This window comes from Xenopus laevis, chromosome 9_10L (genome assembly GCF_017654675.1).
Source record: "Xenopus laevis strain J_2021 chromosome 9_10L, Xenopus_laevis_v10.1, whole genome shotgun sequence".
In the NCBI taxonomy this organism is placed as follows: domain Eukaryota; kingdom Metazoa; phylum Chordata; class Amphibia; order Anura; family Pipidae; genus Xenopus; species Xenopus laevis.
In genome coordinates, this window is record NC_054387.1 from 131,429,107 (window position 1) to 131,447,433 (window position 18,327).

Consider the following 18,327-nt stretch of genomic DNA (forward strand, 5'->3'; position numbering starts at 1 on the left):
AACTTGTTTAGCAGTAGCTTTTATTTAAGGGAATGCCTTTGGGTGTAGTCTAAGATGACTGCTAAGATGAACCTATGACCTCTTGTTGAGGACGATGGCACAAGACTAGATTCTGGGCAAATTGTGGGTGGGTGACAAAATGCCTTAAAATGTTCACTGTTTATTTCAATGGTAATCACCTGTTTCTGGTACTGTAGGAAGACTCTCAATTCAAGAAATAGTTGCTCAGAGACCAGCAGTCACCCTTTCCACCTTTACTCCTTTTCAAACTACCCATGAGAAGTTTCTGGGATAATTTTTCAATGGCATAACGTTTAGATGGTGACTTATGGATGAGGGATTTATTATCCTGCACATTTAACTGCCATTAGGGTTGAAATCATTTGAGATGTTGATACTGACCACTCATAAAAGCTTTGTGTTGTTCTTGGTTGACTTTTCCTCTAACAGTGTATGAGTAGAGCCACCAGATTCACATGCTTTGTTCAATGTTTCTAGAAGAAACCTTTCCAGAAAAGTGAATGCTGTTACTTCAGCAAAGGGAGGACCAACTTGAGATAAGTACCATTGTTTCTGGAGTGAAATGTTGAACAGGCAGATAGACCAATACTTTTCAAGTTGAGAGTACTTGGCCAGTGTCTGCTCTTTACACTGCATCTAGAGAAAAGCAACAAGGAATGTGACTAGTGGATTGAGCCTGTGATGTTACTGATATTAGTTGACTATTGGCCTGGGAAATACAAGGACTAGCATAAAATATAAAGTACAGGAGCTGTTATCCAGAATGCTCAGGACCTTGGGTTCTGCAGATAACGAATCTTTCCATAATAAGTCTACTAGAAAATCATGTAAACATGAAATAACCCCAATAGGATGGTTTCTCTTTATATAAGGATAAATTCATCTTTATTTATTGAATGCATTTGGGGTACATGGCAGCTAAAAAAGGACAACGATAAGGAAGGCCCAGTTGTCTTGGTTTCCCTCTTTCCTCAGAGGACCTCTCGCATCTGTACACAATTGTTTCTACATATTTATTGGTTTCTTCTTCAAGTGGTGTAGTCCTATCCAAATTCATGAATTAAGAAAATCTTTGTTGGAAAGAAGAAGAGCTTGAGTGACTGACTAGCAGAATGAATGAAACAGGGATGAGGAGGCTGGAGATAAGTCTGGTCGATGCTCCACTAGTAGTAGTAGTAGTAGTAGTAGTAGTAGTAGTAGCCACTGTAGTGGTCGGTTCAGGACGAACATTCTCAAAAGCATGGGGATCATTTTGTAGAATCCAGTTGGTAAAGGATGGGACTAAAGTGTTTACCCCGGGGCGCTTTGGTAGTCCACAACCTGCTGCAAAGCTCACTACCCCAACCAAGTACCACAACCCGTCCTTAAGACAAACTACAGGCCCTCCAGAGTCACCCTGAAATAGAACACATAGTGTGATATATCATATTGTGATATATAATCTAAAATTCTTGGAAATACTCCTCAATATCAAAGGAGACATTTGGAGGAACTCTATGTAGGGCAAAAGGACAGAATGGCAACCAGTGGAACAAGATATAAGCAACAGATAGGCAAACTCACACTATATGGGGCAGATTTGCTAAAATTTGGTAAAAAATACTCACACATAGGTGCAACAGGTGGGACCCAAGCAGAATCCTTGTTGTAACAGTGACTTGGTAAAACATGGTCTCTAATTATGGTGACAGGGCTTAGCTGAGAAATGGACATGGGAAGGTGGGTGTTTGGACATAAAAGACATAAAAGGTTTTTTTTTTTTAATACAGGTCGCAATACTACTTCATTGGTAGGGCTCACCACCAAAGTAAGGCAGAGGGTTAAGAACCCAAGTTCCTTTGGGGCCAATTGAATAGAAAGGTGCCCCAATACATTCATTTTTCTTATTTAATTGTGAAAATAACAATTAATAAATGAAATATTATACTCTTTAGGCATGAGCCTTTGGCATTGAGTCTTACAGGGTTATAGGGGCAGTTTTCCATATATACTGTTTTCTTACATGTTTTTACAGCAACGTTACCCACCTGGCAGGCAGACTTTCCACCCTCAGGGTACCCTGTGCATATCATGTCATCGCGAATCTCTGCCTTGGCAGCACCCCCTGCATTGATGTTATATGTTTCATTACATTTCTTTGCATCGATCAGCCGCAAGGACACCTCCTGCAGGGTTTTAGGGCTCTGCAAATTGGCTACCAGAAGTGAAAAGCATTGCAAAAACAATGAATGAATTTTATAAAAAAAGAAGAACAGAAACTGTCTAATTTATTTATATCTGTGCTACAAAGAGGGGGATGGTCTTCAAGGGCCAGCAGCCAAATTCATACAAGAAGATGCTCCAATAAGAAACCTTGCAACACTTGACTCTTTTTATGGTTCCATCCAAAGCATAAACCCAAAATGTATTAATATGCACTCATTTTGCCCATTAGCAGTAACTAATAGCAACCAATAAGATGGTTGCTTTTAAACAGCTGACCGGTATTGGTTGCTCTGGCTTAATGCTTCTGAAAGCACAAGATGCGTGGAGCTACTTATGCTCTTCTATACAAGCAATGTGCCCTCATTTGCTGATTATGCTTTGGTGCTTGAGACCAGTGCTCAGCATAGGGCTTGGTTTGGGTGTTTATCGTTGCTGTGTCAATTGGATGACACTCATGTTCTAGGTCTAGATCATACTGTCTTCAAAGGAAGAAAACGGAAGATACTGCCTATAGATACTCGATCTGAATCACACACAACTATAGGTCATGTATATGCCCACCCATATCACATCCACTTCCAAACCCTTTTACCCCAGGTTTCTGCAGAAGCCATTATATTGGAATTCTAGAAAGTAATGCTGAATTGTGGGTATAACAGCCTCAAGAATCGCACTGATTTGGTTTATATGCATCCACGGGCAGCAAGGAGGCTATGTTGCAGCATTTAACATGGGTCCACCCCATCTTTCCATTGAAATTAATTCTGTCTTGTTTGTGCCAAATGCATCAATGGATAAACATGTCCACTAAAATGGCAAATGAGTGAACAACTCCTTTCTTGTAATAATATACTCACTTCCAAACTTGATATCCCCCCATCCAGTAAGCCAGCAATTTTGGCCTGTTGGGAAATTGAGTCCAGAAACTGGGATGCAAACAGGGAAGATGTAGTTGGTCATGTTTAATTCACTATCAAGTTCCAGGATGCTGATGTCTCCGCTGTCTGCATCTTTGGTGTAATTGGGGTAATTGGTGATGTTTTTTACTTTAACACAAACTTCATTTGGATTTGCCTCGGTTAGATTGAAAGATCCCAGACAAGCCGTGACTGGTGATTTAGTCACACTAAAACAGAAACAGAAACACAATAAATAGTGTATATTGTGGAAATAGTTATAGGCATAACCCTCAAAATTCTATAGTAACTGTATGTAGCCTTTAATGGAGGTCACATGCACAAAGACCTTTACTCACAGAAGATGCAGCATCTGAAAAATGAATGTTGGACAATTTTCCAACTAAAATTATTTGACCTGTTATAAACAGCTCTAATGTCAGATACAAAGATTATAGATTACAGTAAGTTCATTTATGAGGTTGTAGTTTCTGTTAAATCATTTTAATTGACTCTTTGTATTATATAGAGAATAATGGGCCAGTGAGAAATAGGTTTATCAGGTGAAAACTCATGGATGAGATTAATTTTGAGATGCAATTCAATTGAGAAAATCGTATCTCATTGTGTATGTGGAAACTGGGAAATGAATTAAGAGAAAAGTTTTGAATCTCGTCCATGACTTTTCACGTGATAAACCATGGCCCAATATATCTACTACTGAGGGAATTTGAGGTGACCACGGAGACCTGTGACCATTATCTCTTACAGGGCGTCATGTTGTGTATCAGTAAGAAACTACTATAAGCGAAACTGCACTAACCATATAGAAGCAACAGATATACAAGATCCTTCAAGTATTCCATGAAATCATTGATGAATGGGTGTTATCACCGATAAATGGTGCTTAGTCATGTCCTAGGACTCATGGGTGAACTGTGTGGACACAAGTCTATTTCCAGCCTCATCCATTACAGAGCAATTATATGTAACTATGTTTAATTTGGCATGGATCCTTATTTATATGTAAATATGATCATTAGTCAGCCTCTTGCCACCTTTATTGAACAATTTATCACTTTCTACTTAACGTAAAGAATCAGGGACTTGACATTTTTATCAAGGACTTTCCTTCCCTCGGACAGGAGAATTAATGACTTGATGTCCTTCAAATACAAATCAACCTATTTATGAAATATCCAAGCAAGTTACCAGTGCCCCCTTCACCCTCAGAACTCAATACAGTCACACACTCACTTGGTATTAGGGAAACAGTGAGCAGCAGAGATAACAGTCTTATTATCAACCAGAGCTCCACCGCAGTAATGTGTTCCCTTTGCATCTCTTATGCTGACTTGCCAGGGCCACTTTCCGGGTACTGAATTCTGCCCTCCCATAATGCGCCCAGCCAAGGGAACTTTTCCACAATCTGCAAAAGAGAAAAATGGTGTAGACCAAAGAGTCATGGATGCAAACCCAGCACCCAACTGCCCAGCCAATGACTGGCCATTCACTGCAGCTGAGGTTTGACCAGGGATGTTCACAAAGTAGAGAACTTGTACAAATAAATTTATATATGAATTGATGTTGTTCCAATTCTCTCCTGGCATAAGACAGGAACCTGATGATTGTAGCGTCACATTCATTATGAGGCTACAATCAGCTGAAAAGATCTATTTTTCCGTTTTGGCTGCACAGCCAGATGAAGAGGATGAAACCAGGTCATGTTGAAACCTATTGAGGCCAATCCAGTGACACACCCAGACCAGGAATTCTGTTTATCCAGTTTTCATTTGTATGATTTGCCTTAATAATTATATATATATATATATATATAATAGAGGATCCGCACTCTCCTTTTATACTTTGTTATACTTTGAAACAAAAAGGAGAGTGCGGATCCTCTATTATTTATACCTCAAACATTGATCAAGCACCTCCAACCAACTAACGTCAGAGGTGCGGGCAGGACAGCCATCAGGGGTGGACAGGGGGGAGAGTTGTAGGGGGCCCGAGGGTAAGGGGGGCCCCGGCCACACCACACTTACTTGATTAGCCGGGCCCCCCATCTTTCTGAGAGCTGCTGACTTCGGGAAGGCATGGACGTTTAAGGGGCCCTGGCCACCAATTTTCTTATAGTGTGGGGGGGGGGCCCTGGCCTCCAATTTTTTTTTCTCATGTGGGGTCCTAGCCACCAATATTTTTAATGGGGGGGGCCCTGGCCACAAATGTTTTTATTAACATGTGGGAACCCTAGCCACCAATATTTTTTTTTTGTTTTTTTACTGTGTGGTGGGGAGGGTGGACCTGTAGGTGGGGCTTGTGGTGGGCGCAGCCCGGGGGGCCCAGGAAATTTTGTCGTACAGAGCCCTGCGATTTCTGATGGCGGTCCTGGGCACTCCAGAAAAGTGTATATATATATATATATATATATATATATATATATATAGTCCATCACAAAGCCAGCACTCTCGATACATGGTTTCAAACGCCTGGGTGCAGTATCAATATATTTCAATATATATATAATACACAAATTATCTACCTGGAGCACTCCTTATATATGTCCAGTGCCTAGGTGCAGGTTATATAGTAAATACAAAAATAACAAATGAACCGCACACCAGGTCTTTTTAAAGTGAAAAAATTAAATGGTATTTATTTCAACGTTTCGGCTCCTAACTCAAGCCGTCCTCAGGAAGAGATTACAACACAAAAAACAGACATATTTAAAGCTTAAGGTGCCACCAAACCAACACATGACGTCATCATCAGGAAGTGAATCCCATTGGTGATAAGTGTTATCAGTTGAAAAACACAGTAGTGTAAGAAGGTATGTATTCCCGTAGGCAGAACAGATCAGTGTGCAGCACTGGATACCTGCAGGCATGAGCGCTCCACATCATTCAGTCCTAAATATACTCCAGGAATGGACTGAATGGTGTGGAGCGCTGGTGCCTGCAGGTGTATATATATAGCACTGCTCCTTCTGCTTGAGCCACGGGAGGCAGTGTGAGGGCAATTGCTCACTTGAGGGCTATTTAAACCTAATTACCAGATATCCCCTTACTGGATTATTGGCCTTCCTGCTAACTTCAAGTCTTGTGACATCTTGATCCTGTTTCGGTTCCTGATCGTTTCTGCTCCTGTGTCTTATCTGGTAATCTTGTCTTATTCCTGTTCTGTTCCTTTCTGGTCCTTGTTCTTTTCATATTGATCTCCCGGTTTTGACCTTGGCTTGTTTTTTGACCATGCGTGTTCTCTGCCGTCCCAACCTTTGTCTTCTCCCTGATTTGTTTGTCTGCCCTTGACTTTTTGGCCTGAACCTGCACATTGGCTCCTGTCCAGTCAATCCTTACACCTGGGGCCCAGAGCTCTGCTGTTCCTGTAAATGTGCATTTTTAATGCTACGTGTAATTTGATTTTCTATGGATTGAGCACAGAGGGATGTCAGTTATCCTTCTATTTAAAGATCAATTTAGCAACTCCCTCAGTTTGTGCATCGGGAGATAACAAAAAACTATAGTTGTATAGCAGTTCTTTTCCATTACACTAATTGGAATGCAGATGGGTGTCACTGATATACCTCATTATTTTAAGTACTATGTAGCTGGTCCCTGGATATTTTGTGTGTCACACTGGCACACGCACAAACCTGTAATATGCCCAAGTATTAAGGTGCTGCTCCCTGACTCTCCTCATATTTCCTTGTTGGCACAATTCTTTCCAGACTAACTGGTCCTGTACTCTGTCTGTGCCAGTTCTTCTTTCAATTAATAGTTATTTTAGTCTGTACTATCCATGGTATCTTTTCATCTCCTATGTTTCTTGGATGGACAATTTAATGCATTGAGATGATTTTGGTAAATATATAGCCCATAATATCTTCATACAGATTGCACTGACTGATGTACTACTAAACATTTTTGGGTGATATCCTGTATATGAATAAATTAGCCCCATCATTGGCTCTGATTGATACTTATGTCTATGGATCAGAACTTCTATAGGCTTCAGCGATGGATATATAGAATATTAGAGTAAAATGTCTCTGTACAAACTGATATGCTTGTGATATACCACATGATAAGACATCTCTTTCTTGACACGTCTACTTTTCCTGAGCACCTGATTTCATCTTTAAAAAGCCTATAATAATTCAATTGATACTGCAGTAAGGAGGGAACACTATTGCCTTATACATTTGGCCTACAAAACTTTTATTCCTTGCATACCCTAAATGTAATTGTCTAAATCCAGATTTTTTATGGTCATGCCCTTTAATAAATTCCTTATGGCTTGAGATTATTTCATCTTCTCCAAATATCTTATTGAAACTATGGGGCACATTTACTTAGCTTGAGTGAAGGAACAGAATAAAAAATACTTCGAATTTCAAAGTATTTTTTTGGCTACTTCGACCATCGAATTGGCAACTTCGACCTTCGACTACGACTTCGAACTAAAAATCATTCGACTATTCGACCATTTGATAGTCGAAGTACTGTCTCTTTAAAAAACAACTTTGCCACCTAAAACCTACTGAGCATCGAAAGTCCCCATAGGCTTTCTAGCCAATTTCTGATCAAAGGAAAATCGTTAGATCGATGGATTAAAATCCTTCGAATAGTTTGATTTGAAGGATTTAATCGTTTGATCAAATGAATAGGGCTAAATCCTTCGACTTCGATATTCGAAGGATTTTACTTCGACGGTCGAATATCGAGGGTTATCGAGGGTTAATTAACCCTCGATATTCGACCCTAAGTAAATGTGCCCCCAAGTCCGTTAATATGTTCATTAAGCCTTTCAATTGATATTACTAAATCTTTTAGATTTACTGGGATAAAGGAACAACCAAATCTAACAAAATTCCTTCAACTTCTTTTTGCATCTGTGAGAAGATAATTCTACAAATATTAATCCCCTCCCGCCCAAGAAATCAGATATTTTTTTACCTATCTTTATGATCTTTGCTCATTTGTGAGCATCAAATTTAGATCTATGAGGATAAAGCAATACATGATAAAGTCGTCACCATTCAAAAACGATAATATTTCTCATTCGAGATTTAACTATTCATTTTAAAAATACTTTTATTTATTTTTTTTTAAATTTCCTTTTGGTTTATTCATGTTGTTTCACTGGTATTATTAAATGACTATTGATTGTGTTGATTGCATTTATTATAACTTACACTGAACAGCAATAGCTGTATTCAATTTGTACTCACTGTTAGATGTAACAAGATCTCGCATATGTCATTTTGCTGGTTTATTGTTATAAATGCCAATAAAAATTACGAATTTTTTTTTAAAAAAACATCCCTTCTGAACTCAACTGATATTATGGTAAACCCGTCTTCTTCTACTCACCTGCTGCAACTTTCATTATTCCATATATCCCTGAAGAAGAAAATGAAAACACCACTGAGATTTGAAATATAATGCAATGTGCAATGTGTACAGGTATGGGATATGTTATCTGGAAACCCATTATCCAGAAAATTCAGAATTATGGAGAGGCAGTCTCCCATAGACGCCATTCTATCCAAATAATCAACATTTTTAGAAATGATTTCCTTTTTCTCTCTATAATAAAACAGGAGCTTGTTCTTGATCCCAACTAAGATATAATTAATCCTTATTGGAAGCAAAACCAGCCTATTGGTTTATTTAATGTTTACATGATTTTCTAGTAGATTTAAGGTATGAAGATCCAAATTACAGAAAGATCCGTTATCTGGAAAACCCCAGGTCCCGAGCATTCTGGATAACAGGTCCCATAGCTCTATCTATCTAGCCATCATCTACAGTATCTTAAGAAGAGAAGAGGAACATTTGGAAGGACATTGTGGAAAAAAGACCAAACACATAAGAGGAGAAAAATATTTAACAAATACTAAAATGAGAGAAATGAACAGATGAAAAAGAAGAATGAACATAAAATGACAACTGAAGAGTCAAGGATCTGTCTAGGTCTTCTTTGGTAGCTATCTGTCCAGTTTGGATCTTAAAGGGATACTGTCATGGGAAAACATGTTTTTTTTCCAAAACTCATCATTTAATAGAGCTGCTCCAGCAGAATTCTGCACTGAAATTTATTTTTCAAAATAGCAAACAGATTTTTTTATATTTTATTTTGAAATCTGACATGGGGCTAGACATATTGTCAGTTTCCCAGCTGCCCCCAGACATGTGACTTGTGATCTGATAAACTTCAGTCACTCTTTACTGCTGTACTGCAAGTTGGAGTGATATCAACCCCCTCCCCCCCCAGCAGCCAAACAACAGAACAATGGGAAGGTAACCAGATAACAGCTCCCTAACACAAGATAACAGCTGCCTGGTAGATCTAAGAACAACACTCAATAGTAAAAGCCAAGTCCCACTGAGACAGTTATATTAAGTAGGAGATATAACAGCTTGCCAGAAAGTAGTCACATGCTATTTCATTATGCTATTTCAAACATGAAAAGTCAACCCTTACTATACTGGTGTGGGAAAGTTTGAACTTTCCATAATATAAAAGTACTTCCCAAAAATATCTACTTGCTGTAAATGTTTAATCTTTGTGCATGTAGCATAAACGCATTGTAAAAAATAATGAATCACTATTGTTCTTCAGAGTCACTTACCCAAGCTCAGCAAGATCACCACTCTAGTTAAAGAGGACATCTTCTTACTTGTCTGATCGACACCACAGTGGCCACCAACTCTCTCTTATTCTCCAGTTGTGTCAACAAACACATGCACACACATATATTTATAGCTGTTTGAAAAAGTTGGTTGTCCTGTTTCTTAATTAGTTATAATTGATCAGTGACAATACGGGTGGAAATTAAATCAGTATCATACTATACATTCCACTCTGTGTGAGATTTGACTCACACTCCAAAGAGGTCACTTTATCTCCTAAAAGGTGCTTAGGTTTTGCCATCATTTCGTTGCTGTGTGTTCGAAACTCCATTGGTTGCTTGTACATTGCATCAACGCTCTTCCTTTACACATCTAGGGGGTTATTTATCAAAATCCGAATTTTTCTGATTTTTTGAATAAAAAAAGTCTGACCAAACTAGAATCCACTATTTGACCTTATTTGCTATTAAAAAAAAAGCGTGATTTAATCGGTTCAGGTAAAAACTGGTTGAAATAGATTGAAAACCCAAAATGCACAGTTTTTTCTTAGTTTTTTCCCGAATCGCTCGATTTTTTCTAGCTTTTTCCAGAGAAGCATTAATTTTAATATATCTCGAAAAATTCCAAAAAGCTTGCCCGGAGTTTAGTAAATAACCCCCTTAATGTAATTCAGTGAGAAATACTTTTAACACAATTCATCACATGAAATCCCCTTTGGAGTTGTTATGGTTGGCACCCTGAGAGGTGCAAGGCAAAAGGTTCTAAACAAGCGAAGGGGCACAACTGTAAGCAAAGTCTTTGCGCAGAAGGTCGTGGTACAAGGCTTAAGGCAAAATCGTAGTCGGATCAGGCTGGGTCGAGGCAGGCAGAGAATAAGCGTAGTCAGGCAGGCAAGGGTCAAACCGGGAGATCAATCAGAAGGGATTTAGCAGAAGAGGTAGTCGGTATTCAGGCAAGGGTCAGGATCCAGAGGTCAGAATAGTCAAAAGCCAGGCAGGGGTCACAACAGGAATCAAAACAGGTTCAGACAGATTAGCTTAAAGCTCAGAAGCACCACGAACAAACTCCTATAATGGAAATTAAAAATTTTGCGCCATTGCGCGCTGGTGTCATCACGCCAGCGAGCATGCGCCTATAATTAAGGAAGAGGTGCGTCGCGCACGCCCTAGAGAACCGGCGCCAGCAAGGAAGATCGGCGTGGGGGGCTTCCCTGCCGTCCCCACACTAGACCACCAGGTACAGCTTTTATTACAGGAGTGTAGGGAATGTGAAGGAATTATCATTCTCATGCTGTGTCTAATCTATACCTTATGGGAGGGCTATGTTTCTATAGGTCCAAGGGTGTTATAGGAATGACCAGTCTCTTAAAATGAGAGGGATACCATAGTTCTTACTCTGTTCCTCTATCTGATGTAGGAGACCTTAGTAAAGGAGAAGCTAGGGCCCTAATTGTAAGTCAAGGGAAGGCTTGAAGTGAATGGCAGGGTAGCTCCTATTGTAGCACACTCTTTGAGTTGTGAGTATGAGCTAGTAAGAGTAGTTTCATGCTCCAACAAAAAGACTGTAGTGCTGGCCATTGCCCAGGCAACCCCTACCAGACTTTAGGTCTAAAGTGCATAGGACCAAGGGGTAGTCAGTCAAATCCCTTTGAGATCCTGGTATGCTTGGGAAGATACAGATATCACCCCCTATATATACAGCCATGTGGAACTCTGCCATGAATATTCTGCATTCTATGTAAAGTACTTTGTTCTTCATTATATCTAAATTGTATAACCTCACTAGTGTTTCTTTCAAAAGTGAGTATAAGAGACTTATAGAAGTTATAGGCCATCTTGGGGACCCTTTCTCCAATTATCTGTGAGGGCTCAAATGGTGACCCAGAAATATTTGATATTTAGTTTAGATATTCCTGTAATAATAGATATAACAGTGTTTCTATATGAATAACCTAGTTATGAGTTAAGGGGGTGACAGTAGCTCAGTGGGTGGTACCCCTGCCTTAAAGGAGAAGGAAAGCTACCGAAGCAGTTTATTGCCAATAGATTAGCCACAATAGTATAACCTATAACACTATATTTATTCTGCAGAATGCTTTACCATACCTGAGTAAACAGCTCTTGAAGTGTTCTGTTTGTTTAGGATAGCAGCTGCCATATTAGCTTGGTGTGACATCACTTCCTGCCTGAGTCTCTCCCTGCTCACTCATAGCTCTGGGCTCAGATTACAGCAGGGAGAGGAGGAGGGAGTGGTAGAGGAGCAAACTGAGCATGCTCAAGCCCTAGCCCTGGAATTTTAAGATAAAAACAGGAAGTCTGATACAGAAGCCCATGTGTACAAAATAAAAGGAAAGAAATGCGGTGTTTCTTTTTACAGAGGCGGGTTTACTGGTGTATTTATATAGACCTTTCTGATTTTAAGGTTACTTAATTTGAGCCTTTCCTTCTCCTTTTAAGTACCATGGTCCAAAGTTTGATTACAGCCAGGGCAAGAAGTTTGTATGTTCTCCAAGAACGTTAATCCCACACTGAAAAACATGTAGACATGTATAATCTCTGTAAAATTCGGCAGAATATGTTGGTGCTATATAAAGAACAAAATAATTACACAAAACAGTTTTTGATTAACATTTATTTTAATTGAGGAAAAACATCTAACTTTTCTCAGGCTTCAAAACATGAACAACTGAAATACAGTGACATCTATAGTTAGATAAGGTTGCCCTCCCGTTAATAAATAACGTATTCCATAATGCCCAGTGCAGTGCAGGACTGCTATTGCCTTTTGCTATAAATACCTTTATAACTCTCATTAGTAACAATTACCAATATGATGCTGTGACGTTACCAATCATTCCAGCCATGTTGATTGTAGACATTTTCATTCCAATGTACAATATACAATCTGACCTAATACATGGCTATACATAGTGTAAATAATAATCAGGGTGTGCCTGTCTTGGCTACGGATGAGCCATAGTGATAGAAACCAGCTGAAGTGCTCCATAGAATTAAATTATATCCCATTCCACAGCCATGAAGTCTGTTCCTCAGCTCTTCTATCTGGTGAAGCAGCTGTTTATGTTGGACTGGACATTTGTCGAAGTAGAACATCGTTATTGATCTACTGTTGTACAAGGTGCAACTTCAACTACTTTTACAAAACCAAGGGACAAAAATTTGGTTTTCTCATGTTGCCATAAAAGAAGTTTTCTTAGGAAGTAAAGTGATAAAAGCTATGGCTAATGAAAGCAATTTAATTCTAAGCAATTTTCCAATATACGTTAATTACAGTGATATTTAAGTTATATATAAGTGTAATTGCTATTAAAAAGCACAGAATGTGTAATGAATGTATGAATTTGTATATTGTAATAATCACAACTGCACACAATCCAGATCTTCAAACCAAACACTCCTAGATGTCCCCCCACCCACATACTGTTACTGCTAGAGACAGAACCAGAAGGACCTGCTGAAGATCCAACATAAGTGAGTTTAGAGTAGACTGGGGAAAGCTCTTGGACAGTGAATTGTCCTTACAATTTCCAATAATCTAGTACAATCGATGTACTGGATCAGGGTTCGCCAACCTTTTTAACCTGTGAGCAACATTCAGATGTAAAAAGAGTTGGGGAGCAACACAAGCATGAAAAAATGTTCCTGGGTTATGATTGGCTATTAGTAGCCCATATGCTGACTGGCAGCTTACAGAAAAAAAACCAGGTAGGTATATTTGGCAGTACACATGGTTTTTAAGCCTCCAAGCCTGGAATTCAAAAATAATCACCTCCATTGAGGTCAATGAGAGCAACATCCAAGGGGTTGGGGAGCAACATGTTACTCACGAGCTACTGGTTAGGGGATCACTGTACTAGATGCTCAACTATAACTCACCACTTGTTGTAGTGTTGGGTGCAAGCTGTTGGTCCCCCCTGCCAGGGACCCACTTAAAACTCCAAGAAACATACGCTTCAGTACTCCAAAAAGTGGTTTATTGTGCCAACAAACTAGGCAACGTTTTGGGCCTAGAGAAAGGGCATTGGCCAGAAATGTTGCCTAGTTTGTTCGCACAATAAACCACTTTCCACAGGATTTGGAGTGCTGAAGCTTGTGTTTCTTGGGGTTACAATTTACAATAAGTTACCATGAGGGGGAAACCTAAGAAATTAGGCTTAATTCCATATAACAGTATCAAGGCAGAAAAATAGTCCGAAACATTGTGCGTAGGTGAGCTGGCAGTAGACCATAACCTGGTCTTTATCTCTACATTTTCCAGAAGACTGCAACTAGAGTAAAGGCAATAAGCAAGGCTGGGGAGAGGGAAGGAAATGATAAAAACAGGAGAAGGGTGAGGAAGGGAAAGGATATAAATGGAAAGCGGAGTAAAAAAGTAGAGCGCAGATGAGAGAAGAATAGGCAGTTGGTCAAGAAGAAGTATAAAACAAAGGAGAGCGCTGAATGGAAAACTCCCTCTGTTATGTCCACCAACATGTGAATTACTAATGCAAGCCACACATATGGGGGAAGTAAGGAGGGAGTCAGAAAAGAAATTACCCTAGCACACCCTGGCCTTCCCAATCAAATCGAATCCCAGGTGCTCAGTGAAGGAGGCGTTTGGCTACCTCAAGATCCATATGAAAAGTAAGAAAACACTGGCACAGCATGGGTTGCTTCTAGCAGGGAAATCCCTTGCTCATTTATTGCGGATGCAACGTTTGTCAAGCATCATGCTGTGCCAGTGTTTTCTTACTTTTCATATGGAAGTAAAGAGGGAAAACGCCAGTAAATGGAAGTTATATAAAGTGTGACAGGAAACACCATTGTCTTGCAGGAAAGTGCATTGAAAAGAGTGCATTTAAACTGCATGTGTTGCAGAGGGATACCCAGCACAGGTAGGGTTAATATTCCCTCTCAGCCAAGTAATTAAATGGCAGCTGAGAGAGGAGCTACCTGAGAAAGGTAAACCACAGTTTAGAGCTCTCCGGATACCTCCTAGGGGCAGATTTACTAAAGGGCGAAGTGACTAACGCTAGCGAAAATTGACTTCATTTTGGTTGGTCTTTTTGAATTTGGATTTCGAAGTTTTTCAAATTCGAAATTTGACCCTTGATAAATATGCCCCTAATTCCACAGTATAAAACAGTATAAATCATTGACATATGACATTGCACTGTTATGTAACACAAACATCTATATACAACTCAACCTTTACCTTAGCCCAAAACTAAGATGCTTTCCAAAGATTTCTTTCTCATTCAAAACTGGCTTTGGTAAAATAAGTTACTCTTACGTTGTGTCATTTAGCAGTGATTGTTTAGACCTTTCTGATTTGCCTGTTCTCTTTTATTTTTCCTCGTAAAAATCTTGCCTAGAAATGCCCCCACCCCTGTCCCTAAGCCACCTAATGTGAAAGAGCCTCTGAACCGACCTACGGACACTGCTGCTTCTGTTGCCAGTGCCCCCCAACCACATCAGGCAAAACTGCCCCTCCTACAACTGCTCCATCTATGCCCAATGATACAATCCCAACCGTTGTTACATTTCGGTATTGTTTGGAGTAGTCGTTTCAGAATGTTTCTTGCTGTGATTTTAAATCAGCCTCCATTTCCTTCACAAGCTTTGCCTTCTTCTGCTCATTGCAGCCTTCAAGTGATCTTTCATAGTCAACAAGTTGTTTGTCAATTAAATCATTAACAGTAGTCTTCATTTTCGATGGTTTCTTTGAGAAGATCTTAAGATATTTCTTTTTTTTTTCTGCCATAAAACATGGGAAAGATTAGTCCCAGGGAGTAAGTTACTACTTAATGGAAAAATATCTCCTCTCAGATAAAGGACTTCATTGCAAGCATGCATTTTGGAATAATAGTTCTGCTGCTCGTTTCTTCTGGTTCATTTAGTTGGTCATACAAGACCATGTTCATCTGACATTTGCAAGACAAAAAAAGGGTTAGATTGAGGTAGAACTAAGCAGAACTAAACAATTCAGAGATTGGCAACGAGATGTTTGGTGGATGTGTGAATCCAGGGCCTCCATGAGGGGGGCACAGGGGGAACAGCCGTACTGGGCCCAGGGCCAAAGGGGGGCCTGCCTGTGCTCCAAAGTTCCTGCAGCGCCGAATACCCAAAGCCGATCTGAAAAGACCCAAAGTCTCACCAAATAGACCCAAAGCCAAGAAAAGTCTTGAAGTCATGAAAATAAAGTTGAAGGCCTGAAGCCGTGAAAAGACCCGAAGCTACGAAAGGAAAACTTTTATGGGGGGCCTTGGCACAATTTTTTTTTATTTATAGGGGAGGCCCTGGCCACCAATGATTTTTTTTAAACTTGTAGGGGGCCCTGACCCCCAATGTTTTTGTAAAAACTTTTATGGGGGGCCCTAGCGCAATTTTTTATTTATGGGAGGGCCCTGACCACCAATGATTTTTTTTTTACTTTTAGCTGGCACCCTGACCAATAATGTTTTTTTAAAAACTTTTATGAGGGCCCTGGTGCCAATAGTTTTTTTAACTTATAGGCGGGCCCTGACCACCAATGATTTTATTTTAACTTGTAGGGGGGTCCTGACCACCACTGTTTTTTAAAAACTTTTATGTGAGACCCTGGCTGGCAAATTTTTTTAAAAATTTTAAAGGGGCCCTGGCCACCAATCGCTTTTTATAACTTGTGAGTGAGCGGATTTACCGTTTTTAGCACTGGTGTCTGTGTGGACTTTTTACTGTGGGGTGGGTGGGATCTGGACTGGAGCTTGGGGGCGGGTTCTGGGGTAGGCGGGTACCAGGGGGCCCAGAAAATGTTGCTGTATAGGGCCCCATGATTTCTGATGGTGGCTTTGTGTGAATTCATGCTTATTAGTTATACACCCAGAAACCCATGGTCACCTCATGCTCTCAGAAAAAAGCAATGGCAGAAGGTTAAATAAGTTTATCTTTAACATATATGACCTCACTTCTCCATCACAGTATTGGATAAGGCAACTATATGTTTCTCTAAAAAGAAGTTGGTTTTCCATTTAGCATGCACTAGTCAGCTGGGCTCAAAATGTGTAGCTCACTCATGGCCCTGGGGACCTCTGGAAGTATAGGCTGCTGCCAAAGCCATCCTCACTAAACAAGTTATTTGATAGGGATGTTAATGTGTTCGTGTCAGGCCCCATCTAGAATATGCCGTACAGTTTAGGTCTCCATCACTCAAACAGGACATTATTGTATTAGAGAGGGTACAGAGAAGGGCAACTAAGCTGGTAAAGGGAAACTCTTAGCTATGAGGAAAGACTGGCCAAATTGGGGATGTTCACGCTGGAGAAGAGGCGCTTAAGGGGTGATATGATAACTATGTATAAATATATAAGGGGATCATATAATAATCTCTCTAATGATTTATTTACCAGTAGGTCTTTCCAGCTGACACAAGGTCACCCATTCCGATTAGAAGAAAAGAGGTTCCAGCTAAATATTGGGAAGGGGTTTGTTACAGTGAGAGCTGTGAAGATGTGGAATTGTCTCCCTGAATCAGTGGTACAGGCTGATACATTAGATAGGTATAAGAAGGGGTTGGATGCTTTATTCCCCAGTAGCTCCTCCCAGCAGACAGGAGGGAGCCAATGAGATTAGAGGAGGGAAAGGGGTGTTACAGGGAGAGCTGGGAAGTGAATCAGTGGTACAGGCTGATACATTAGATAGGTATAAGAAGGGGTTGGATGGTGTTTAGCAAGTGAGGGAATACAGGGATATGGGAGATAGCTCATAGTACAAGTTGATCCAGGAACTGGTCCCATTGCCAATGGGGCAATATACATCAGATCTTTATACAATTAGATTCATGAATATTTGGACAAACAAACTTTTTTTCTAATTACTTTTGAGCCCCTGAAATGAAGTGATTGTGTTAAAAAAAAAGGCTTTGGTTCCTCACATTTTTATGCAATCTTTTTGTTCACCCCCCTGAATTAAAGCTGAAAGTCTGCATTTCAACTGCATCTGAGTTGTTTAATTTAAAATTCATTGTGGGAATGTTCAGAACCAAAATTAGAAAAAGAAAATGTGTCTGTCCAAAGATTTATGGACCTAACTGTATTTGTAGTACCCATGTCATTTGGAATTTCAGAATATCATTCAATACCACTGGATTTTTTCCCCCCAACCGTTGACCCTGGATCTTCTGAATAAGCACCCAACACTCTCCATCATGGTGCACTGAGGTAGAAGCTTGAGAACAATTGTATTTAATTACAGTAATTTAAGTGTGACATTAGCATTTTAGATATTTTTGCCACCAAAGTTCACTGAGACCATAACGTATTCTACTTACAGGGGTGGTTCACTTAGTATGTCATAGAATGGCCAATTCTAAGCAACTTTTCAATTGGTCTTCATTGTTTATTTTATATAGTTTTTTTTTTTTAATTATTTGCCTTCTTCTGATACTTTCCAGCTTTCAAATGGGGGTCACTGACCCCCATCTAAAAAAACAAATGCTCTGTAAGGCTACAAATGTATTGCTATGGCTACTTTTTATTACTTATTTTTCTATCCAAGCCTCTCCTTTTCATATTCCAGTATTCAAATAAG

At 39.7% G+C, this 18,327-nt stretch overlaps 1 protein-coding gene across 1 annotated transcript; it reads right to left on the bottom strand.

The window, feature by feature from the left end:
• Positions 1-877: 877 nt before the first annotated feature.
• Positions 878-9,897, bottom strand: LOC108703872 (serine protease 33-like). The gene is made up of 6 exons (XM_018240177.2): positions 9,760-9,897; positions 8,498-8,527; positions 4,380-4,551; positions 3,084-3,352; positions 2,049-2,215; positions 878-1,417 (listed from the first exon to the last, which is right to left on the bottom strand). The coding sequence occupies exons 1-6, from the start codon at positions 9,797-9,799 to the stop codon at positions 1,082-1,084; spliced, it is 1,014 nt and encodes a 337-aa protein (XP_018095666.2). The 5' UTR covers positions 9,800-9,897; the 3' UTR covers positions 878-1,081.
• Positions 9,898-18,327: the final 8,430 nt, after the last annotated feature.

What these genes read in the sequence shown, in the direction of transcription:
- LOC108703872 (XM_018240177.2), bottom strand. Translation starts at nt 9,799, where the DNA reads ATGTCCTCTTTAACTAGAGTGGTGATCTTGCTGAGCTTGG. An exon ending in GGGGGATATCAAGTTTGGAA is followed by an intron (nt 2,216 to 3,083) that starts GTGAGTATATTA and finishes CACTTCTGGTAG; the next exon opens with CCAATTTGCAGAGCCCTAAA. An exon ending in GTGGAAAGTCTGCCTGCCAG is followed by an intron (nt 1,418 to 2,048) that starts GTGGGTAACGTT and finishes GTTCTATTTCAG; the next exon opens with GGTGACTCTGGAGGGCCTGT.